Source organism: Pogoniulus pusillus, chromosome 3 (assembly GCF_015220805.1).
Source record: "Pogoniulus pusillus isolate bPogPus1 chromosome 3, bPogPus1.pri, whole genome shotgun sequence".
Taxonomy (NCBI): Eukaryota; Metazoa; Chordata; class Aves; order Piciformes; family Lybiidae; genus Pogoniulus; species Pogoniulus pusillus.
The window spans coordinates 47,213,069-47,238,479 of record NC_087266.1 but is presented as its reverse complement, the minus strand read 5'-3'; the positions used below and the strand labels follow the sequence as shown (position 1 = coordinate 47,238,479).

Below are 25,411 nucleotides of genomic sequence, written 5' to 3'. Positions count from 1 at the left end.
GGTCTTTAAACTGTTATGGTCTTAGGAGAGAGCAGAGAGGTGGAGAGTGGAGGGGGTCTGGCTTGTGATGTGAGCAGCAGCCAGGCTGCCCAGGACTTTGGCACATCTCCTCCCTGTGATGGGGAGGACATGGTTTCCATAGCAGCAACGGCATGATTTCTTCCCCTCCCTTTCCTCCCAGGACTTGTATTCTACAACTGCACTGGAGTTATATTTCACCCCAAGGCTTTCATTTTCCTGCTGCATGGTCTCACCATGCTCCGGCAGGTCTGCCTTTTGCAGAGCTTGGTTTGGGGAGCCAGGAGGAGGCCCCAGGGAAGCCGTGCAAGCACTGCTCTTGCCTCCATCTCCCTCTTTACACTGCTCCACAAAAGACACAGTGTTCCCTGTCCCCAACTGACTCGTCTTCACCGAGGTTCCCCCTTTTCCTCACTTGTCTCCAGCAATCAGCTCACGCATGCCTGGCTTTCCATAACAGAGCGGAGCTGTGTGCAAGTGCCAGGCACCCGCACAAAGCCAGAGCACTGCCCGTGGAGGAAATGTCAATACAGGAACACTAGGCTGTTTACAAAACCCCTCTTTATCCTGAGACAGAGATGCATGCAGCTGTGAAAACAGCCTTACCTGCATATACCCCTGTTTTGATTTTATTCACATGAAGTGCAGGGAGCCTCCTGGGGTTTTTATTGTTGTAGAGAAGGACATTTTTGTCAGCACGAGAGGAAAACTTGCTCAGACATAGAGTGGTGTCACTGCAAATCACACCAACTATTCTGGGGACTCGTAGGAGGATGTGGAAAGCAAAGCCAAATCATTTTTGCAGCTGATCCATCTTCCAAACAAGTACTCCTTTAGTTTTACACGCTTCACATTTGTCTGCTTCAGAACCAAAGGACCAAAGTCCGTTCTTAATTTTATAAAAGATTTTGTCTTTCATCATTGAGTCCAAGCAGAGAAAAGGCTAAATTCTCCCTGATTTTAGCAGGTTTTCCAAGATATGGGTGGATGGTATGTTGTGCACACATACCAGTGCTACCTGTGCTCTGGAAGACCCCAAGCTACATATCCAGAGCAGATGCACCCTTAGCAGACCTGCTGGCAGATGCCATGGGGGAGCTGGGGCTTACTGCCAGGTGGACACAGTCCCCAGCTTTTAGGTCACAGCTGGCACTGGTCCTACCAACACAGAGGCTGACAGGCAGAGCTAAAGTGTAGGCTTTTTGATGCAGGATAACCATGTAGGGAGCACAGGATATAGAGCCCAGAACAGTGTGTTGCCTTGGTCTCTTAAGGAAACTCTCAGTCCATCCCCTGGTAGGAAGAGCACAGTTTGGCATCCATCCACACTGAAATATTGGCTGAGACTATTTCCACTTCTCTTACCAGATTGTTCCAGCAGGTTCTCTTCATCTAAAATAAAGAAAGTTCACTTACTGACATAAAGATTTTTTTTTTCACTACTCAGAGGTGTTATTTAAAGCCACTAACGTTTCTATGTACCCTGAGAGCAGTCATTTTATCATTACTTTTAGTAATACTGTTGGACTGATGTGGTAACCGAGTCCCAAAACGCTGCACTCACAAAGCAAGACCTCCTTGTGTCAAGTGATGCTGAGATAAATTTCCCCACAAATTCCCCAGTCATCTTGGAAAAAACCTTTCACCAGAGTACAACATCTGTCTGGCTTGGCAAGATGGTAGCAAATGTCATATCTTAATTAAAACTGTGTGTACAGTTGTGTGAGGCATAGCACTACCTCCTAGAAAAAAATAGGTCTTAATGGCTTTTCTCCCAGGTGCCAGCAAGAAATGCCTCTTCCCCTCAGTGTATTGGTGAATGTCGAGTCTCTGTGTGATTCAAACCAGAATTCAGAGGAAAGGCAGTAAAAGAACTCTGCCCCTCTTAGCAGGGTGGCCCTTGACTGCAAAAATACCCTTGCCTTTCATAAGCAGCTTGGTAAGAAAGTCCCTCCAGACACCATTTCAGATGTTACATTCAGCATGGTATCTGTTAGGCAGAGGGATTTACATTCTACCTTTTTCACTACCCTGGAAATATCTCTCTAAATATGACAATTCATTACATTCTCAGTCAGGCTCACTGGGCTGCCCAGGGAGTTGGTGGAGTCACTGTCCCTGGAGGTGTTCAAGAAAAGCCTGGATGAGGCACTTGGTGCCATGGTCTAGCTGACTGGCTAGGGCTGGGTGCTAGGTTGGACTGGATGATCTTGGAGGTCTCTTCCAACCTGGTTGATTCTATAATTCTATGAATTATTACCAACTAAAACCAATGCAAAATTTATCCTATTTGATTTTTGTTTCTGTTAGGTAACAGTCTCACAGTACAGTAAATCAGCTCTACACAATAAATATTTGAAAAGCTCATATTCAATCATTTTTTGCTTTGTTATGGATGGCATTGGCATAAATGCTGACCATAATTAAGAGTTCATCCTGAAGCCATTATGCCTTTGCTGAAGGCAAACAAATGATGGCACAGCTTTACACACAGAAAAGGCCAGAATTGCAACATGAAGTGGGGTAGAGTGAATCAAAACTCAGAACCTTGGTGATTTATGTCCCTGTAAAAGCCTAGGCAGAGTTTTATTTTAAAGAGAAAATAGAGCTGCATAAATATGTAAATGAGACATCCAAGAATGAGCAAGTGGGAGAAATATTATTGCTATTTGTCTGGCTGGCCTGATATGTATGCATTAACAAAAACAAGCTCAGAGTTGTACATGGCTCCTGTGTTCATTTTTAAACACAGATGCATAGCTGAAAGTGTGTGCCTGTGCATGTAAATAAGTGATAAAAATAAGGATGGAAGCATATGCATCCAAATGAGTTGGCATCTCTTCTTAAAGAGCAGAGAGATCTGCATGTTCCTTTAATGTGTAAGATTTCCTTTAAATTCCAAGAACAGTTTTTTTTCCTGAACCTGTTTGCATATTCTCAAGCACAAAACAAACTCTTCTGAGATACTGCAGAGCTTCAAGTTCACTGCTGTGTTTCACATTTTCTGCCAACAGTTGCATGCTTCCTCTCAAAATATTTCCTATACTGAGTTTACCACCATATTCTTCCACAACTGTACCAATGCTTGTCTTCAGAATTAATCACTTGTATTAGAAAACTATGGCAATCAGGACAGAGTAGATTTTGGCCTCTTGAAGATGGTCCCAAATAATCTCATGAAATGGTAGATTTTCCAGGTCCAGCTCACAGAGCACCCTTCAAAATCCAGGTCTAGTTCCCAGTGTACTGTACCATCAGTGTTACCAGTGAGAACCAGTGTCAATTGAATGTACAGCAGATATGCTGAAAAAAACAGAAATGAATACCAAACAATGGAGAAGGAAGACTACACAGAGTCACAGAATGTTAGAGGCTGGAAGGGACCTCAAAAGATCATCCAACCCAACGCCACTGCTCGAGCAGGTTCACCTATACCAGATCACACAGGAATGCATCCAGGTGAGTCTTGAATATCTCCAGAGAGGGAGACTCTACAACTGCCCTGGGCAGCCTGTTCCAGTGTCCTGTCCCAGCTCCCTCAGGCTCTCCTCATAGGGCTTGTGTTGTTCCCTCTGCTCTTTTAACAAATAAATAAGACTAAAAGCACTGCTTCCCACAGTGGATAAGGCAGGAAACAGTCCAGATTTTTCTGAGATAGTCTGTAGAGACTGCATACTCGGACAGAATTGGAGAACAAAATGACCAAATGTTGGTTTTTGCTCTGTCCATTAAAGCAGGTGATTTGTGAAAGAAGTAACTCAGAATGCAATTGCTACATTACTGTAACAACACTGATTTTTACTGAAAAGAAAAGGCCTTACCTATGGCTCAAATTGTTGATTGCTTATAGATGAGATTTTTCATAGCATACCTCTTGTCACAACCAAAATGTATCCTGACATTCCTATCCCATAAAAAAGTGTGCACATAATACAGTGGTCCTTCTAACTACAGCCAAAGCCAGTTTAAAACATGAAAGGGCATTACAGTGTCCAAGGGTAGACTGCTATGACTTTTAAGAGGTATGAAGGTCCCAAGCTACTGCAGCACAACTCCCAAGCCAGCTCTGCATCCCATGACTCAAGGGGCTGTTTTTTTCATTGTAGATGCTATGATTTTGGGGTGACCTATGACCCAGCTGCAAACACCACCAAAATACACCTTAGGCAGAGCTGTTGGATTTCCATTCTTTGGGTATCTAGGTATATCCCCCTCTCCTTCCTCAGCTTTGACAGCATCTAGTATGTGTCTCAAGGCTCTGAAATTTTGGGATGGCACTTCCAGTGAGTTGCCTCTCAGTTTGGCACAACCCTACAGGCCTCTTGGTCTGTAGATATAGAAGAGAATCTCTTTTGTTGTGTGTTTGAAGAGTTTGACTTGATGATCTGTGAGGTCTCTTCCAACCCTGATGATACTGTGATACTGTGATATGTTTGCAGAGTTGCTTAATCTTCTGAGCTATGCCAGGTAGAATCATAGAATCATAGAATCAACCAGGTTGGAAGAGACCTCCAAGATCATCCAGTCCAACCTAGCATTACCATCTGTACTAGTGGCATTGCCCACGAAGAACAAAATCACTGCATATTCACAGATTGGAAATTTCTTCTTCATGCCTTCTTAAGAGAAGTGTGGTAATAACAGGATATTCAGCTGACCACTCCAAATCTTGAAGGATAGTCTGGTACCAATATATCCACACCTGTTTCAAGAGACAGGGAGGATCCAGGACACCAGTAATTCCTATTGCTCCAACAGAAGTACTCAAGATGCTCAGTCACTTCTCATTGGGCAGACTGGAGCAAAATATAGAGTGGATAACCTTGCAAAAGAATCAGCTTTGCCCTATTCCATATGTTTCTAGCAGAACCCAAGAGAAACAGTTCATCCTTCATGACCTGCCTCTTCTCAGCACTGCAGCCTTTCCCAGAGTGGCTGCCACATGAAGTACGCATTAGTTTCACCATATTTAGCATTCTTGTCCTCTCTGCCCTCCTAGGACTGACCAGGAGGTCAGTGTCCACTGTGAAATTATTTTTGCCATAGTAATTAATATAGACAAAAGTAGAAATCTTACCAGTGAGCATTCACACAGGAGGATACTTCTCCCTTTTAGGCAAGATGTTCAGAGAGGGCCTCATAGCAGCAGGGAGCCCAGGCTTGTAAGCAAGAAGTTTCGGATTAGCTCCATAACAAACAAGAAAAAGATTCTTCAAAAATGTGAAGCCCTCAGCTCTTGAGCCAAACATACCTCATGCCATTTATTCTCACAGCTAGCTTCAGAGAAATATTTTGATAGAAAACCTTCCAAGTCTGCAGAATTGGGCTGCTAGCCAAGCTGAGTGAAATTTCACAAAAAGCAGCTTTCTCTTCCACAAATAGAGCTGCAGTGGGTGAGGGCAGATTTGCCCATCACTACAGTCAGTCTGGCCTCAGTGAGGTCCCAGAGTCCTGTGTGCAAATGATCACAGAATCATAGAATCAAGCAGGTTGGAAGAGACCTCCAAGATCATCCAGTCCAACCTAGCACCCAGCCCTAGCCAGTCAACTAGACCATGGCACTAAGTGCCTCAGCCAGGCTTTGCTTGAACACCTCCAGAGATGGTGACTCCACCACCTCCCTGGGCAGCCCATTCCAATGCCAATCACTCTCTCTGGCAAGAACTTGCTCCTAACATCCAGCCTATACTTCCCTGGCACAACTTGAGACTGTGTCCCCTTGTTCTATTGCTGGTTGCCTGGCAAAAAAGACCAACCCCACCTGGCTACAATGTCCCTTCAGGTAGTTGTAGACAGCAATAAGCTCCCCTCTGAGCCTCTTTTTCTCCAGGCTAAACACCCCCAGCTCCCTCAGCCTCTCCTCATAGGGTTTGTGCTCCAGACCCCTCACCAGCTTTGTCACCCTTCTCTGGACACCTTCCAGCACCTCAACATCTCTCTTGAATTGAGGAGCCCAGAACTGGACACAGCACTCAAGATGTGGCCTGAGCAGTGCTGAGTACAGGGGCAGAATAACCTCCCTTGTCCTACTGGCCACACTGCTCCTGATGCAGGCCAGGATGCCACTGGCTCTCTTGGCCACCTGGACACACTGCTGCCTCATCTTCAGCCTCCTCTCTACCAGTACCCCCAGGTCCCTTTCCTCTTGTCTGCTTTCCAGCCACTCTGTCCCCAGCCTGTAGTGCTGCTTGGGGTTGTTGTGGCCGAAGTGCAGAACCCTGCACTTGGCCTTGTTAAATCTCATCCCATTGGCCTCTGACCACCCATCCAGCCTGTCCAGGTCTCTCTGCAGGGCTCTCCTACCTTCCAACAGCTCCACACCTGTTCCTAGCTTGGTGTCATCTACAAACTTACTGATGCTGGACTCAATCCCCTCGTCCAGATCATCAATAAAGATGTTGAACAGGACTGGGCCCAGCACTGATCCTTGTGGAACACCACTAGTGACAACTGCCAACTGGATGTATACAGTGGTCATTATCTCCTCCTGCAGTTAACTGTGGTCCTCTCCCAACTGCATAGATTGCAAGCCCATGAGTGCATGATATGCTAGTATATCAGGGTTTAAATTAAGAGATTAAGAGAGAGGATAACTAGGACATGCCCATAAACATTCAATATTCCAATCTTTCCAGGTTCTGGGGGGAAAACTTGACCATGCAAAGAAGGCTCAATAGCTGTAGCAACTGTGGCAAATAACTACGCACACAAAGATGCTTGGCAGCATTGTTCTCTGTTTGGACAATGTGCTAGGGAGCTGTGTTTCCACATGGATTAGCTCTTCTTGCACTAGATCTTTAATGAGCAGGTGTAGGAATTACTTCACTGTCATGATGTAGTCTTTTTCTGCCTCCTCTGGCCAACAGCGTCTCACCACAGACATCTGTTTCAGGCTAGTTGCATCCCAAAGGAGAATTTTGTTCCCTGCTTCTGTTTGTTTATAGCAGCCCCCAAGGCTGCTGCAGAGCCAAGGAATGACTGGCTGTTTTTTCAGTCACAGATACTGGCTCAGTAGAAAGTGGTTCATCATTAGCCTGAGCACTCTTTAAATCACTTGCTAAAAGGAATGCAGCTGTATCCCTCTTTTCTGGTATCATTTGTTACTGTGGGAAAACAACCTCACCCTTTTTCTTCCAGCCTCAGACCAGTTTACTGCAGACAAATCAGTATGGTACAAAGGCCTCCAGTGCTGATGTGAATATAACTGAAAGAGGAGATATTTGGCTTCACACATTGTTAAACTTTTTCCTCCCCCCACAGAACCTGTGAAATTATTTCCATATTTTAGTTTCCTTGTGTGAGCTTTCCAATACTAGGGGGGGTTTAAACGTTTTTTGTTTCAGTTAAATCATCCTCCCACCATAAATCCTGTGTCAGCCTTGAAAATGCCAACCAGTTTTCACTTTCTGAGTTGAGCCTCCTTTGTCAAGATTGCTTCTGGAACAATGCAGAGGATTATAAGTTACAGCTAGAAAGCCTAAAATAAATCCTAATTGAAGTGCAATAGACTATGACTCTCCTGAAAAAGAGAGAACAGAGGGGTACTGAGGTTATTCAATTAAGGCTGCTTTAAGCTTTTCTCTTACTGAGGAGTACAACGTTGCAAGGCTACTAGGAAAAAAGGGGCGCTTGACAGAAGTTCAGATGTCACTCTCCTTCTAACAGAGCATGTAAGTGAAAACTGATTATCACCTAATTGACGTTAATAGGGCAGTATTTAGAGAACTAAGTGCTGGAAGAATCGTCTTAGGAAAGACTAATGGAGCTGCAGATCACATGTAAAACTCAGCTAAACATCTACCAAAAGGAACATAACCATTTACTAGCTATGAAGGAGATATTTATTGAAGAAATAAGAGGATTGGCTCCTGCAGATAGATATACAGAAACAGTAATATGAGCTCTGTGGTGGACAGACTCTTTTCAGCATGGCTTGAGATCTCAATCTTTGTTTTAATTCACAATGGCCCTTCTTCAGTTCTAAATGTTTTATTTTGAATTGTTCCTAATATTCAAACCAGGAAATGATGAGTTGTTCTGAAGAGACAGACTGAAATGCATCATCCTGAAGATGTTGAAACTAGCTGTTGGCTTTATCTGAATCTTTACCCTTTCTCGTACAAGAACATTTTAGCTCAGACCATCTGATTCCTGGTTTGCAGTGCCTTCATTTTCTGAAAGACGACTTTTATGCTACATGGTAATATAAAGTAGCAGCTGACTAGAAGTCAGCTGAATTTTGCACTTCCAGGCCAACACGCAAGCAGTCAGTCTCTTCTTAAGAAGCCATTCTCAAGTGAAATTAGAGTAATTCCATTGTCCACCAGACAAGACTTCAAAATCCAAACCATATTGCTCTTAGGAAAACATGAAGAATAAAGTAAAGTTATGTTCAACTTAGCCAGTCTAGTGAAAAATTACTACTGACAGCCCCTAAAATCTCAAGTAAATGGAGGGCTGCTCAGGAGATTCTTCTCAAACCAACTCACCACTGTAGCACAGTGTTTTTATCTTAATGTCATTTATGTCAGTACCAGATAAGCTGAAGAAAGGCTGCAATGTGAACATCACTATCAAGACATCTGTGTTTCTGCCATTGCTAGCATGAGGTTGTGTGAGCCAAGATATCTCAGTGCTGTGGAAATTAAAGGATCAAAGCTGAAGGGTAACAGAGAACTGAAGAAGACCTTAGCATTAAATATAGCAACAAACACTTGCTAGCCTAAAGGTGCCTCTCTAACACTTATCTTGCTCTGCTCGCCTTTCAAGTTCTGACAGCTTTTTCATGGAGATAATATACTCAAGAAAGCAGAAAGCAAGAATAAACTTGTCTGAATAAGCCAGTTTTATTTAATGCTGATTTGATAAAATCAACCAAAAGGTTTTGAGCCAAGTGTCACAACTTTGTTTTCACAAGGGATTTTATTGTGATTTATTCTTGTGCAGGAAGATTAAGCTCAGAGCCTTCAAACAAATACAACCAAGGCAAAACAAAAATGTGTTCTTTTAGCAGCTTGTCTATTCCTTTAGGAAAGAGATCAGTGCCTCAAAGAGAACTGCTAAGATGCTTATTTCAGATAGGCAGGGCTTTCTATAGTTGTCATTGATAAAACCACTTTGAACTGAAACATCTGACCAGAACTGTGAATTGCTGTCTGAAAATATTGCATCACGTGAGAAAAAAAAGTGAAATCCTACATCTTGAAATGCAAGCATTACCTTCAGCCTCCCTTATAAAATGGTTGTTGACATTTATTGTGTATACCTCCCAAATTTTTAAATTGCAACCTATTTAATCTCAAGATTAGGCCTTTGCCACACAAAGAAGCAACACCAGAAAAAACAAATAGTAGCTGTTAATTATATTTGCACAAGAAGAGAAGAAATGATCCCTTAGATAAAATTAATTGTGAAAAGGAACTCTCATAGTTCAGTCACATATTGATTTTTGTCTCAGATCTCTTTTCTGTACCAGGAATCAAATGGAAATCCATGCTGTGTCCTTGCTCCCATGACTGTCAGGATCCAGGTCGCCCTGAAGACATGATGCCACATTTGCAGAACAGGAAGAGAGAGACCTCAGTTCTGTTGTCCTCTGGGGATCACACTCCTGAAATTCCTCTGTGAGCCTCTTTTGACCTCAGGAGCTCACAGGCAAAGAAAGACAGCCAAGTATTTGTAATGCGAGACGCTCCTAGAAATTAAATGCTTACTAATGAAAGATCAGAGGAATCATTTGAAAAAGCTAGCATCTCTGCATGCCTTTGGGAAGTACATAACCATTCTTTTCAGCAGCACAGCCACAGGCACTGTGGATTTAAAGCATGCAGGGCAGCAGCATTTATTACTCTCATACAAAGATGTAACAGTGGATAACAGTTAGTAACAGCCTGGATATAAGAATATACTGGATTAGGACCGTTCTTAAATCCATGCACAGTTCTACCTGAACCATTCATCTGTAAACACTGGATAGTGGAGATGGAAAGTAGAACGAGTCGCCCTTACAGGCTCGGCTTGCTTTCATTCCTTGTAGGTATGCAAATCCCTCAGCAGGTCAATACGTTATTTCCTCTGTCATATATAGGATTTACTGCTCCTGTCAGTGCACTGTGCTGTTATAACACTGCACAAGAGGCTCGAGTTCAGAGAGGACTTTGGTACTCAGAACAAAAGCCTCACACACGACATCAAGGCGAGCGCACACACGCACCCCCGCTGAGCCTCAGGACAAATAAGCACAGCACAGCTCATCTCCCTCTTTACATCAACCAGAAGCAAATTGAGCATGGAGTAGAAACGAGGACAGCAAAGAGAGAATCTAGGAATATTGGTTCCTGTGCTGCATAGACTGGAAATTAGGAGTTCCTGCAGAAACCTGTAAAACAAGAACAGGTTAGGGGATACTGATAAAAACCCTATGCTGAGGTCAAAAACTTTCACACTGCTACTCGAAGAAGAAAAGACACATGTAAACAAAGGAAAGCAACACTGGTGCTGCTCTCTGCACAGGAGTGCATGTTTCCTCCACCATTTGATTCACAAGCCTTGTAGGGCCATTGTGAACAGCGATGGACAGAGAGGGAGAAATGCACAAGAGATAAGCATGAGGAAAATAGGACTGGAGACAAACACATTGCAAATTATGCTACTGGCAGAGATAGGAGACATCTTCCTGTTAATTGAATACTTGCAATTTGGGAGGGATGATAATTTCTGTAAGTCCACATGTGCCCAAATGTTTCATTGAAAGCCCAGGCCCTTGGCTTCCAAATTTGCTGCTTCTCACAAACTCAGCCATCAAATGCCAAATGTGGACCGACCAACTGTCTGGCTCCCACCCTTTCTCCTCAAGTTGTGAGTAGAAACCAAAGGACTTGACCTTTATAATTAATTTTTAATCTAACTTCATTATTTTTTCACCATTGCCATACCTGTGGCAATAAATCTCAGTTTGGATAAGCATTTCACTAATTCTCTCAGGCTTTGATTTATTCTCCTGAAGTCACACACTGCTTCCCCAGTACTGGAACAAGAAGCCTGTGTCAGAGCTGCCTAGAACTGAATGGCCCTGTGCTGGACTCTCTCCTGTTATTCTTTGTCCTTCTTCATCTGAGGTGCCCAGAACTGGACATGGTACTCCAGATAAGACTTCATCAGGGCAGAGCAGAGGGGGAGGATAAACTGTCACACTTTTCTTCATGCACCCCAGGATGCCATTTGCCTTCTTGGCCACAAGGGCACACTGCCAGCTAATGGTCATTCTGTTGTCTACCAGGACTCGCAGGCTTGCAGAGCTGCTCTCCAACAGGTCAGCCCCTAATGTGTAGTGATACACGGGGTCGTTCTTCCCCAGATGCAGTATTCTATACTTACTGAGTTTCATTAGATTTCTCCCTGCCCAGCTCTCCAGCCTGTCCAGGTCATGCTACATGGCAGCACATCCTTCTGGTGCATCAGCTACTTGTCCCAGTTTGTTATCATCAGCAAACTTGCTAAAGATACACTTCTTTCATAGAATCAATCAGGTTGGAAGAGACGTCCAAGATCATCCAGTCCAACCTATCCCCCAGCCCTAGCCAGTCAACTAGACCATGGCACTAAGTGCCTCATCCAGTTGAATAGGGCTGACTCTTCAGGAACATCACTAGCCACAGGCCTCCAACTATACCCTCCCTCACTGACCACAACTCTGAGCTCTGTCCTTCAGCCACCTCCCAATCCATCTCAGTGCCTAATCCATACATGGCTTATCTGTTAGAATGCCATGGGACACAGCATCAAAAACTTTGATGAAGTCAAGGCAGAACACATCCACTGCCCTTCTCTCACCTATCCACATATTTATGCCATCATAGACCGGCCAAGCATGACTTCCCCTTATTGAATCCATGTTGAGCACAACATGGTTACAGTGAGACAGTAGCATACTCAGAACATAGCATACTCAGGTAGTTGCTGTCTACAACTACCTGAAGGGAGGTTGCAGTCAGGTGGGAGTTGGTCTCTTCTTCCAGGCAACCATCAACAGAACAAGGGGAGAGAGTCTCAAGTTGTGCCAGGGGAGGTATAGGCGTGATATTAGGATAAAGTTCTTTAGAGAGAGAATGATTTGCCATTGGAATGGGCTGCCTGGGGAGGTGGTGGAGTTGCCGTCCCTGGAGGTATTCAAGCAAAGCCTCGATGAGGCACTTAGTGCCATGGTCTAGTTGAGTGGCTAGGGCTGGGTGCTAGGTTGGCCTGGATGATCTTGGAGGTCTCTTCCAACCTGGTTGATTCTATGATAACTAGGCTCTTCTCTGAGAAAGACCACTTCCAAAATAAAAGTTTGTTACAGTCTCTTCTCCCAGAGGACAAGGAAAGTCTAATTTGGTTGCTTCTGAATCACAGCAAAACAAAAAGAAGAAAAACAAATAAAAGCAGAGACACTGGAAATACTTAGTAGATGATTATATAGGCAAAACCAGAAGTGTATGGGGTACAGGGCTTTGCAAAATGCATCATCTGAAAACCCATCCCTACAGCACAGCCAGGGAAGGCAGTGCAGCATGAGCAAGCACTGGCCCCTAGTGGACATAAAAGTCTAGAATCGGTAAAGACCGTTACATTCAAAATAGAAAGTACATCACGGGGACAGCTGTGCCAAGACGTGTGCTTGGCAGCTCTGCAAGCTACAGTCAGCATAGTTTTACTATGAGGAATCTCTCACTGTTCATGTGTTCTGAACTATGAGTCTATTGTAATGTCAAGAGGCTTTTTTTTTAGGGCCCAGAGAAAACAGTGCACACTTAGAATCTGCTTAGGAAGACAGATAAACCAACTATTGGTCAGTAAAATTAACTGAAGCTGAATTCACTCCCCTGTTTAGATATTTATTTAATAGAGAGACATTGTTGGCATTGTCTCAGTGGTCATTAGCAGAGCACCAACAGTTTAAAGTTAAGCTAAACCAGTTAAAAATCCTAAAACATGAACATACATGTCATATCCAGAGTCTTAGTCTTACTTTTTCTACAGGCAAGACAGACAGAATGGTAGGGGGCTCAGCCTGCAAAGGTGGGCACTGCCACTTCACTTGGTACCTGAGGTCATCTAGAGTACTGTTTGCTCTACCTACATTTTAGAGCTGGTTATTTACTTACACAGAAGGAGAAATGAGTGCCAGGAGGATGGAGCCAGGCTCTTCTTGGCGATGCCTGATGACAGGACAAGGGCAATGGCTAGAAGCTGAAGCATAGGAAGTTTCAAGTAAACACAAAGAATTTTTGACTGTGAGGGTGACAGAACACTGGAAGAGGCTTGGAGATATTCAAGACTTGCTTGGATGTGTTCCTCCATGATCTGGTATAGGTTCAGCCGAGTACTCCAGGTCATCCTCGGTGAGCTGAAAGAAGCAACTCAACACAGAGAAACTCAGTCTAAGGAAGCCTACCCAGCACCCGTGAGCAACGTCAGAGCAATGTCAGAGCAGTTGTCAGGCCTAGCCCTACCTAGCCGGGGGGCCACACCAGGCCCCCCGGCCTTTGAATCCCCTCCACCATTCACCCAGTGATGCACCACAGAGCACTCACCGGTGACGATCTGAGGAGGATCCTTCTGCCCAAATGGGCAAGCTTGGGGCTTGCCTTTCCTGGGGCCACTTATAAAGGGGAGTGGGGGGTGGGGGGTAAGTGGTGACACCTGGGGTGGGAGGAGACTCCCAATAGAATCCAGATTGAAAAGGGGAGTGGGCAGGGAGGGCAAAGTGGTGACACCTGGGGTGGGAGGAGACTCCAACAGAACCCAGGTGTTATGAGTTTGGGGGGGGGGGGGAAGGGCAAAATGCAATGTGCAGGAGAGAAGGAGGTGGATATGGGGGAGAAGGGAGGGAAATGGAGAGGAAAAGGCTGGAGATGAGAACAAGAAGATGGAATGGTCTATTTGCAGTCATCTTGAATGTTAAATTGCACAGCAAGCGATCTGTGAGTCTGGGCAGTCCTGTTTTCCTTGTATTTCTTTTCCTTTGCCTTTCTCACATTTGTCAGCTTAGCTTATTTTTTTTACAGGGTGGATAAAGAGAAATATTTTTGCTTGGTGTTTTTGGAGATCAAGTTGAAGTATGTAACAAACTTATACACAAACCATCACTGAATAGAAGTCAGCAGTAAGATTTTGTAACATGAACAACAGTTTGCAAGTTATGCAGAGATGTTTACCAAGAAGCCAGAAACATGCTCTGATTTCAGCTTGGAGAATGGAAGACTTCATAGAGACCTAATAGGAACCTTCCAGTACCTAAAGGTGGCCAACAAGAAGGCTGAAGAGGGACTGTTTACAAAGGCCTGAAGTGGCAGGATGAAGGGCAGTGGTTTTAAACTAGAGAAAAGATTTAGGTTGAATGTTAGCAGAAAGATCTTTACCGTGGAGGTAGTGAAGCACTGGAACAGGTTGCCCAAGGAGACAGTTGAGGCCCCATCGTTGGAGATAGTCAAGGTCAGGCTCAGCAGGGCTCTGGGCAAACTGAATCAGTGCAGGATGTCCTTGCTGACTGCAGGGGAGTTGGACTAGATGACCTTTGGAGGTCCCTTCCAACTGAAATTGTTCTATGATTTATTTTCATGTCTGCTCCAGAGGACTTTTCTTCTCACTTTCAAGGGTGTTCTTGGGCACTTCTTTAAACTAATCCCCAGGAAAATACCAGACACGTAATTGAGTAAAGCTGACCTTTAGCTTAAACTACCAAAGATGGAAATTCTCTAACAATCAATGTGCATAGAGGCTTCTCTTCCTGTATCTGTAATGTCATACTTCATTTAGACATCTGAAGTAAGAAGCAAAGATCAGTTTTTTAGGCTTTCACCACCTTAAAACAGTGCAGTCTCTGCGAATTACTTTTTCAAGAAGGTTCCAGAACATAAGAGCTTGCATCTAATTTTACAGAAGAGCTCTGTCACTGATGTGGGTTGTCCTTGCTTTCTTTGCAGCCTGTCTCACACTAGAATTTTTGTCTCTACACTGTAGGCATTTATTCTTGCCTGAATGGAAGGGGAAGAAGTAGGACAATCTCAGGACTGGTGAAATCCCTATTCTGAGTCTGTGAAGGGAAGGAGGAAGAACACCTATGAGGAGAGCAGGAGGTCACACAACGCAGCAGATTTGTCTCAATATTAACGGAGAGTAAGAGGTACTATCTCAATCTTTGATTGATATGAAGCCAATCTGTGTCCCAAAGTTAGTGCCATCACGGAAGTGAGAGTAAAATTTATCAGGGTGGCATGCAGTACAGAAAGTGATATTCTCATTGTGGTCTGAGACAGAATCATCTTGGATGTTCTCAGGAAGAATTCCACCTCTCTCAAGAAGAATCCTTAAAGAAAGAAAAAAACCCCATAAAATAGTTGTTGTAATTCCTCATATTCATTAAGACACTGTCATTCAAACAACACATCAAGTACCAGCTGAACAAACTTTGTGATTGAGACTTTCACTTGATATTTTTTACTTCCAGTATCAGACTAAAATAATGGCTTTTCTGCAGCCAGTAAAATCACATTTAACTTGAACATCTGCCTATAATCCATGAACTAACAATGCATGAGTAAGAGTAGCTGAAACTCAGCAAAAGTGAGCATTGATTCAAATGTATCATTTGTTGATCTGCAAAAGCACTAGACAGTACTTATAGATGATAAGGACTATCACCATAGTAGTGCTGGATAATACAATATGCCAATAATTGCTGGTAACTACTAGGGAATTACTGTCTGGTTCACTCTGTAGGCTTACCGTGTTGCTCTTCTAATATCAATATAAGGATCAGTAGAGTCAAATAGTCTCACACACGTGGGATCAATTCTGTGAAATTCTTCTGCTAATTCATGAGGAAGTTTATAGCAGCAAGGTCCTACAGATGGGCCCAGCACCACAAGAATATCTTTCAAGTTACAGCCATATTCGGATATCATGGCATTTACAGTGGCCATAGAAACTCCTAACAATGTGCCTTTCCACCCTGTGAAAAATGAAAGGTCAAAAAAAAAAGGGGGTTTATAGCTCATCTCTTTTATAGTAGCTAATAGATGCATTATTATTAAAGGTAACAAATTAATATATATAAGTATATATATTATAATTATTATTTATTAAAACCTTAGCACGTTAATAACTATCAATTTGCTGATAGAATTTTGTGGAGATGGAAGTGAAAGAATTTAGAAGGTTCCAGAAATAGTTTTGTTTTTTTTTTTTTAATGTCCTGATTTGGGCAAGTAGAGCACACCTTACAGCTGCTCTGTGCTTAAAACATTTAAATGACAATATGGAAATATCTGACAGTCAAAGCATCGTTTTAGAATAAGGTGTAAATAGTTTTGATATTATTTTTTGAAAATAGAATAGGGTTAAACTAGAGGTATCATCTGAAAAGACAGAAGCCAACCTTTGCACTTCAGCATTGGTTCAAATACATAAAAAAAAGGCCATCTCTCTGGTCTCATATCTCAGTTTGAGTACCACATGTCTTTGCATTCCATATGGAGTGCATCGTAATGAAGGACAGGATATACTAACTTCTCTGCTCTTCTACATCCAAACACTGAGATGACTTTCTATACCTAATTGTCTTCTTTTGTATACATAATAATGTGTTGAAGTAAAGTACAAATTTAGGTGGGCTTGGACAGGAAGGAAAGGACTTAGTATGGCAAGGAGAGTGATATGGGAATGAAGGGCAAAACTTGGAAGGTAGGAGTTCAGGCTAAATCTGGGAGGTATCTATAGCGAAGGCAGTGGTGTAGGCTGGGAGAACAGTGGGTGTGTCAGACTATATAACTGATGAGACAGCAGAGAAAGAAGCAACTACAGACTAAAGTACTTTGCAATAATTAAGTTTGGACACTTACAATGCAAAGCTCTTAAAACTTTAAAGAGTAGATAAAATTCTCTCCATTTCTTCTCCCCACTGAAAACCACAGCAGTTCCCTCTCTGCCCAGACATGCCACAATTCCCATTCCTCACTTTTTTTTGGCAGGACAAAACTTAACAGGCGAGGGTCTATATTGCTATGTGATGATCTTGCATTTATTCATTCATAGAATCATAGAATTAACCAGGTTGGAAGAGACCTCCAAGATTATCCAGTCCAACCTAGCACCCAGCCCTAGCCACTCAACTAGACCATGGCACTAAGTGCCTCAGCCAGGCTTTTCTTCAACACCTCCAGGGATGGTGACTCCACCACCTCCCTGGGCAGCCCATTCCAATGCCAATCACTCTCTCTGCCAACAACTTCCTCCTAACATCCAGCCTAGACTTTCACCAGCACAACTTGAGACTGTGTCCCCTTGTTCTGTTGCTGGTTGCCTGGGAGAAGAGGCATTCATCTCATTCAGTGCTCCTTTGGTTGCTATTTTGTAATCTTTAGTCCAAAACTTCATTTTCCAGTGGCTTCTCATTTAGTTTCATCTCCATGATCTAAAATTCCTACCAGAATGAGCAGCACCACAGGCCTTTCTGACAGGATCAGCAAACAGCACAGGTATACAATCAGCACCTGGAGCTGCTATTGTAACACCCTTCTGATTCGTAACTATTCCATCATAGCTGTCAGGCTCTGTCTTTCCCATAATACACACAGCATTAGCATGATCAACCTGTCAAGACAAAACCAGAACATGGAGTGATAAAGCAGCAAAAAAAATCTCAGTTCTGACTAATGCAGGGATTTTTCTTTGGCATGAAACACTCTTCTGCACCAACTGGTTAGGTGTGAGAATTAGGGAGTCCCTTGATCAAATGTTACACAGATACATCAGCAGAAAGCCACCACAGAAGTGATGGTGCATTTTTCTTTTAAAGGAAAATCTGCTGATCTTTTATCAGATAAATCTACTCTGTGGTAAGTTAAATGACAGAATATACTTAGAAGAAACTGTGCTTCTCCATGTAGTGCCAAACAGCAGATAGTTTTGATAGCTATTCCCACAGACCAGGATAAATGTTTGGAGTGTTCTCCTTCTCACTAGTTCTTGCTGACTAAAGTAAGACTAATGCCTACAGTTTTAGCCAGTGATAGATGAAGGAAGATTTGACCTATTTACATAAATCCACTGTGTAGTAAGGTACCTTGACTCTGTGAAAAGTCTCTGGGTTAAATCCTGCAGCATTAGCCAGCCGGCGGAGGTTTTCTTTAACAACAACTTGTGGGTCCCTCCGCTGGGAACTGCTGAAGAGGTTGCAGGAGCTTAGAGTTGGTATGTAGGAGATACCACCTGTTCTTGTGGTGAAGCCATGTAGGAAAATATCATCTGTCAAGCAAAAAAAACCCCAACAAATGGTTGTTTTCAACATAAAACCAGTGCAGATATTACATACAAAAGAGATATGGAGTTAGTCAATCAGGTTGAGTATTGCTTCACCTTGTATTTAGCAGTGGCATTTAAATTCATAGAATCTAAGTTTCCTTCTTGCTAGTAATCATAATCCTCTGAGGTCAAAGTAGGGGAGTTTGACCATGGAGTCCTGGCAGATTTAGCCTGTTTTTTTTTCAGACCTATAGTGCAAACCCTAGAGAAGAGGTAACCAACTCACTGAGGAAAATTAAACTAGACTCCTAAACATTCTAAGTTGGCATCACTGCCTTTGGGGGTAGCAGGGCAGAGGGAGTCTGCATGGCAAAGTTGAACACCAAAAAACAATCTCACAACTGGTATTTTTGGTATCTTAACAGCTGACAAGCCTAGTGGCAATCGGAGCTGAGATTCAAAACCTCTTCTGTAGTGTGATCCTTACAAAGTCACATTCAAAATCTTGAAGCACAATAAAGGCAAAGGTGGCATTAAGTAATTCATGTTCCTTTCAGGTTCTGAATCATTTCAGACATTTTTAGGAAAGTCAGTTACAGATTTTTGCAGTAGCAAACCTCTCAGCTTTCCCTCACATCCTCTGAATCATGAGATGTCACAACCACACCAGTTGAGAGACATGCTACAGTAAACTGGCTCATGTGATGACAGGGACACCGAGATATCAGCTTGATTAACCAGGCATGCCTGAGGCTGCAGACATAGGTCAGCGCTGTCCTGAAGGCTGGGTTCCCATCCAGTGTGACCTGGACAGACTGGAGAGCTGAGCAGAGTCTAACCTTATGTAATTCAACGTGAGCAAGTGCAGGGTACTGTATCTAGAGAGGAATAACCCCATGTATCAGTCACAGCTTAGAGGCTGACATGCTGCAAAGCAGCTCTGAGGAAAAGAACCTAGGAGTCCTGGTGAACAACAGGATGACCATAAGTTAGCAGCGTGCTCCTGTGGCCAGGAAGGACAACAGCATCCTGGGATGCATTAAGATGAGTGTGGCCAGCAGATCCAGAGAGCTTATCCTCTCCCTCTATTCTGCCCTGATAAGGTCTCATCTGGAGAACTGTTTCAGTTCTGGGCTCCCCAGTTCAAAAGAGACAGGAAGATGATTGAGAGGGCACAGCAAAGGGCTGCAAAGATGATTAGGGGACCACAACACCTTTCCTAGGAAGAAAGGCTGAGCGACTTGGGCCTTTTTAGCCTAGAGAAAAGAAGACTAAGGGGAGAGGTTATCATTTATTACAAATACTAAACGGTGGGCACCCAGTGACATGACAAGAGATAACCAGGCACAAAAGAAGTTCCATATAAACAGGAGGAGGAGCTTCTTTCAAGGTGGTAGAGCACTGCAACAGATTGCCCAGGAATCATTCGAACCCGCCTGGACACTGTCCTGTGCAACCTGCTCTAGATGAACCTGCTCTGGCAAGAGGACTGGACTGGATGATCTTCAGAGGTCACTTCCAAATCCTATCATTCTGTGATTCTGCCTTCTCAGAAAGCAGCGGTGACTCTCACTGTGTGATTGTCACAGAGAGAAGAGGTGTTACTCCCTGCAGCTGTGCTCTTACTAAACGCAGTCCTCTCTCATCTGATCATCCCCCAGGCCTGGAACAGACTTGCCAGTCTTTTGCTCTATCTCTGTTGACACTTCCCCCTCTTATGGACATGATGCATCATTGCAACATCTTACAGAGTTATTTGCTGCCTGAAGACATTTCCAAATCTTACCCATTTTGCAATTGCCTTGAAGGAGTATACTTGGGAATCATCTATAAAATCTATTAGCTGGGATTCTTCTTACCTGGGATCAGGGAAGATCTGAGGATGGTGAGTTCCCCATTCAGGCTTGGCAGGCTTTCCAAGTACATCTGAATCTCACTTTGGATGAGTGCTATATCCTGCATTTGCCCTTCGCTCTGAGGTTCAGCTATCTGTAGGTTTTCACAATCAAATGCCACCTCTAAATCCTCGAATTCAAAGTGGTAGACTGCTGTAAAGAGATGGTCTATATAGACTTTCATTATGTCTTTTCTTAAGGGTGAGAGAATAACTGTAATGACACTTAAGTCTTTTTCATCCAGTCTTTGTTTGATGATATACAAAGCAGCAGCTGTAGTCAGAGCATGTACCACTTCCAGTCTTTCCTTCAGACTCTGAAAACCTCTCAGAGCTGGAAGCAAGGACTCTTGTTCACCTGTCCATTCACTTCCCTCACTCTGGCAACACATGACATAAACAAATGGAGCAGGGGTTGAAGAGCATTTCTCTATAGTTTCCAGTGTGCTATATAGTAATCCTTGGATGTTGTTCTGCAAGCTGGCTGGTAGGCTGAAGAGATCTATCAGTATTGCTTCCACCATATTCCAGGATATCTAAGGATTCCTACAAGTACTTCCTGCAAACAGACAGTAATAAAAAAATGAAAAACAAACAAAAAAGGCAAGACACCATCATTAATTTAACTAGAGAGTTCTGTTATTAAGGCAATGCATTCAGTTATACTGTGTAGAGAAGGTGATGTAGCAGTAATTACCATTTTAGGATTTCCTCTCTGCATCAAAAGTAGTAGGAATGGGAATTATTATGTATTTATGTAAGAGTTTAGATACTTCCCTATCCCTCAGCCTAGATCAGGTTTTTCCAGGTCAGAGATCATCAGAGGTTAGTGCATAACATTAGATTTATTGAATCGATCACCCACATTAGCCTAATGGATCTTCTTGATCTCTGACTGTTTGGCCTTCCTCCAGTTCCCATGAGGGGAACCAAACACTGCAGGAGTTTCTGTAATATTTTGGAGGCATTTTATGCACTTATTGTTGAGGTGGAGCTCATGTCTGCTAACCCTTCTGGCAGCAGGGGTGCTGGGATGTGAACATAATGACATCTTTCCCACAAACCTTCATAAAACTTTTTGCACTTCTCCTTTTTGCATTACCAAAAGCATTGACTTGCTAATTTCTGACTTCTTTGTGGATGGGCACGTGATTGTTATAGTTCTTCTTTTGAACATGCACAGGAACTCAACACAGATTACTGAAACTTTATCTAGTAATGCAAGGAGCGCACAGAATTAAGCAAAAATAATATAGCACTGTGCACAACTTCCTGCCCCAGCTTTTTCACTATGCTAGCTGCAGTCTCTGCTCTGAAATCAAGACCACTAATGTTATCTAGAATCAGTCTGTGGCCCGTGGTGTAATTCCAGCTTTAGTTTGGTTTATTTTGGTTGTGTCTTTTGCTTTTCTTGACTTTGTTGATCCAAGCCCAGCTAGGCTGCCTACTTGTGGAAACCTGTCCACCTGCCTCTTCCTCCCTCTGTTGCTATGACAGCCTATTTTACATATCCTATATGAAGTGTCTTATTTTCTTTTCTGTCTCTGATCACTTTCTGATTTCTTGTGCAAGACTGCAAAAGTTTGGGAGAAAAGACAAGAGCAGACAGCTGTTCAGATTTCATGACTAAGCACTGTGCTTGATCTAGGACAATGAGCTTCATCATCAGTTCTAAGACATCATAACCACTTAGGCTATTTCTTAAGACCTTTTCATTTTTTTTCCACAGTAACAAATCATGCATGCATATTAATTCCTTTGCAGGAAAAAAGGACTTGAGAACTGTGAGACTTTTAAATCAATGCTCTGCTGCAGAACTAAATGTTATCAGATAATATCTGACACTATTCTAGCCTTGAGCTCTGTGGTAAAGGGTTGGACTTGATGATCTGTGAGGTCTCTTCCAACTCTGATGATACTGTGATACTGTGTGATACTGTGATACTGCCCCAAGTCCTCATTCTTTGACTATACACATGCTCTGGTTTCATGACACCTCATTAGCCTGTGAAAATACTGCTTAAGTGTATACTTGAGGCCTACCACTATGGGGGACTGGGTGTCCTCCTTAGCATTTTATGATTGATAATGAATTCCCAGAGTTTCTACACTCAAATGAGAGGTCAAAGACCTCTCAGGCTGTAATGGATTGTTTATTCAGAGAAGGTTTTGCAGACAATTTTCTGCATTTTGTTTTTTCTTCCCCCAAGAAAGAAAAACCTGGCTGAAAACAATGTTTTCATTTCTGCAAGTTGAACGCTCACAAAGATTAATTAGTAATTATCAAAAGAGGCTACCTAAAAGTATAAAAGATAAAAACCATCTTCCAAAGCATTATGAATCCTAATTTTGCTCAGAATATTATTTACACACAGCTGAAAGAAAGCATGCTAAGAAAACAGTGTTGAAACAGACTCATGTCAAAGACTATGACTTGAGAAATCACAGTACATCCATCCCTACGCTGACACTCTGTGGGAGGCCTGTAAGGATATGACATGATCCTAATCTAGGTATAGCTAATAGCTCCAGTAGCAGAGGAGTGCAGTGGAAAAACAGATTATTTCTCCACTTCCTGTCTGTTAGTAGTAGAAGGTAAGCATAATTTATTGCTGTGCCCATACTTCCCCAGAAAAATACCATGAAATAAAGGTCAGTAAGATAGTGTTTGTGAGAGAGAGGTAAGTGCCTACATGTTATTAAGTGGTATGTGTGTTGCAAAAAACTCCACAAGAGCAATTATTGGGATGTACACAAAGAAACAATACGGATGATTCACCTTTGTTTCCTTCCAGTCTTGCATCACAGTCCTACTGAGGTCAAGGCTGTCAGAAGTAATACAATGTATTATGACTGTAAGCAAATTTGGCTGCTTTCTAAAAGTCCTTGAAACAAAATCTTTCTCAAAATGCAGGCTTGCCAAGCACATCAGTGTTACAGCTTATGAGAAATACATGCATGTTACTCAGGTTTTAAGTAACTCGCTCTGCAGTACCAATGTTCTGTGGAAAGTCTCACTGCACATAACTGCATCAGGAAAGATTAAGTGCATTTATTAATAGGCTGCTTATTTCAGCACAGCGTGCAAGACAAATACCTGTGTGAACTGGAAGCTGTTTTTACTCACTAAAATTCTGTCAGTACAAATATTTGGAAGGTAAAAACATCTCTTGATATCAAGAAAAACAGAGGAAGGAAGGAAGGAAGGAAGGAAGGAAGGAAGGAAGGAAGGAAGGAAGGAAGGAAGGAAGGAAGGAAGGAAGGAAGGAAGGAAGGAAGGAAGGAAGGAAGGAAGGAAGGAAGGAAGGAAGGAAGGAAGGAAGGAAGGAAGGAAGGAAGGAAGAAAGAAAATCTCTTGATATCAAGAGAAAGAAAGAAAGAAAGAAAGAAAGAAAGAAAGAAAGAAAGAAAGAAGGCAAGAAAAGAAAGAAGGCAAGAAAAGAAAGAAGGCAAGAAAGAAAGAGAGAAAGAAAGAAAGAAAGAAAGAAAGAAAGAAAGAAAGAAAGAAAGAGAAAGAAAGAAAGAAAGAAAGCAAGCAAGAAAAGAAAGAAGGCAAGAAAAGAAAGAAGGCAAGAAAGAAAGAGAGAAAGAAAGAAAGAAAGAAAGAAAGAAAGAAAGAAAGAAAGAAAGAAAGAAAGAAAGAAAGAAAGAGAAAGAAAGAAAGAAAGAAAGAAAGAAAGAAAGAAAGAAAGAAAGAAAGAAAGAAAGAAAGAAAGAAAGAAAGAAAGAGAAAGAAGGCAAGAAAAGAAAGAAAGAAAGAAAGAAAGAAAGAAAGAAAGAAAGAAAGAAAGAAAGAAAGAAAGAAAGAAAGAAAGAAAGAAAGAAAGAAAGAAAGAAAGAAAGAAAGAAAGAAAGAAAGAAAGAAAGAAAGAAAGAAAGAAAGAAAGAAAGAAAGAAAGAAAGAAAGAAAGAAAGAAAGAAAGAAAGAAAGAAAGAAAGAAAGAAAGGAAGGAAGAAAGGAAGGAAGAAAGGAAGGAAGAAAGGAAGAAAGGAAGAAAGGAAGAAAGGAAGAAAGGAAGAAAGGAAGAAAGAAAGAAAGAAAGAAAGAAAGAAAGAAAGAAAGAAAGAAAGAAAGAAAGAAAGAAAGAAAGAAAAGAAAGGAAAGACAATAGGAGAGGTGAGGAGGTTACCAAGGACAAAAAAAGACAAAGACAATTGAATTCAGAAATGAACAAAGAAGAAAAAAAAATAGTCTGCAGAGAAGGGATAGTTCAGGATAGAAAAACAAGCAAACAAAACAGAAAAACAAACAAGGGGAAAAAAACATCAAAACCCACAAACAACTTTCAACCCCCCTGAAATCCAATTCTAAAAGATTCTCACATTTTGGTCAAGACAAGATTGCTTGCAGCTTCCTACACCTTTGCATCCTGTTGGTCACCTTACTTTCTTACAGAAACTAAGAGAAATTACCTAGCTTTGAGAAAATTCCTAAGTCAAGAAATATTTAACTTCTCACAGATGCCCAGATAAAGAAAACAAACCATTAAAGCAGTCCAACAGGACATGGATAGAGCACATTTGTAATAAGACTTCAGCAAAAGCAACTGGATTAAAAAACCCAAACATTCTGCCTCTCTTAACTTTGGGGTATTTATGCAAGGTTGAAGAAACCGAAATCAGCACTTAGAATGGAAATGCTTATGTTAAAATTATACAAAATCTTCATAAACAAACTAAAACTTTAAAATACAGGAATTTACTTACACGAGTAGACAATCCTTTTGAACTCCTCCAAGGTATCATCTGATACCTACACACATTACCAGCTTTATATATCTCGCTTCTCACTGCCAGTCTCACAGCTGATTTGTACAAGACGGAAACTCCTGTTATAGGTAAGATTGGAGTGGGAACCTGTATTTCCTCTTTATGATGAGACCTTGCTTGCTTGCTATCAGCATTCAAAGGAAGTATCACACTGTACTGAAAGGCACCAACGTGATTAAATGCCTGGGTAGCATTACACCCAAACCCAGAATTAACCCCATCATGTAACTCACTTCTGTAATCCCGCATTCAACTGCATCAGCTTTACACAATCTGAGATTCAGAGCTGCACAGCAATGCAGAGGAAGAACCCAAGCTGAAGCAAAACTTGTTCAGGCTGCAAGAGCTTCCTCTTCTAAGTTGTAACTGCACGTTCCAGTGACGTATTTGGCAGTCGGTCAAGTTACATTCAGAAGGACCCAGACAAGGCGGTTACGAGAGGCCAGT

General features: G+C 42.3%; 1 protein-coding gene and 2 long non-coding RNA genes across 3 annotated transcripts; 1 reads left to right on the top strand and 2 right to left on the bottom strand.

Moving 5' to 3' along the window:
• Nucleotides 1-8,840: 8,840 nt before the first annotated feature.
• On the bottom strand, nt 8,841-13,643 carry LOC135192094 (uncharacterized). The gene is made up of 2 exons (XR_010308906.1): nt 13,161-13,643; nt 8,841-10,396 (listed from the first exon to the last, which is right to left on the bottom strand). It is a non-coding gene; the product is annotated as an uncharacterized LOC135192094 (long non-coding RNA).
• Nucleotides 13,644-13,865: 222 nt separating this feature from the next.
• Nucleotides 13,866-15,560, top strand: LOC135174002 (uncharacterized). Its single transcript, XR_010301639.1, has 2 exons — nt 13,866-13,979; nt 15,019-15,560. It is a non-coding gene; the product is annotated as an uncharacterized LOC135174002 (long non-coding RNA).
• LACC1 (laccase domain containing 1) lies at nt 15,190-20,746 on the bottom strand. The gene is made up of 5 exons (XM_064141236.1): nt 20,160-20,746; nt 18,122-18,303; nt 17,484-17,649; nt 15,784-16,009; nt 15,190-15,364 (listed from the first exon to the last, which is right to left on the bottom strand). Exons 1-5 carry the CDS (start codon nt 20,716-20,718, stop codon nt 15,190-15,192), a joined length of 1,308 nt encoding a protein of 435 aa, XP_063997306.1. The 5' UTR covers nt 20,719-20,746.
• Nucleotides 20,747-25,411: the final 4,665 nt, after the last annotated feature.

Coding starts and splice junctions, on each gene's coding strand:
- LACC1 (XM_064141236.1), bottom strand. CDS start 20,718: ATGGTGGAAGCAATACTGATAGATCTCTTCAGCCTACCAGCCAGCTTG. Junction 17,650..18,121: donor AGACTTTTCACAGAGTCAAG/GTACCTTACTAC, acceptor TTGTCTTGACAG/GTTGATCATGCTAATGCTGT. Junction 15,365..15,783: donor GATATTAGAAGAGCAACACG/GTAAGCCTACAG, acceptor TCTTTCTTTAAG/GATTCTTCTTGAGAGAGGTG.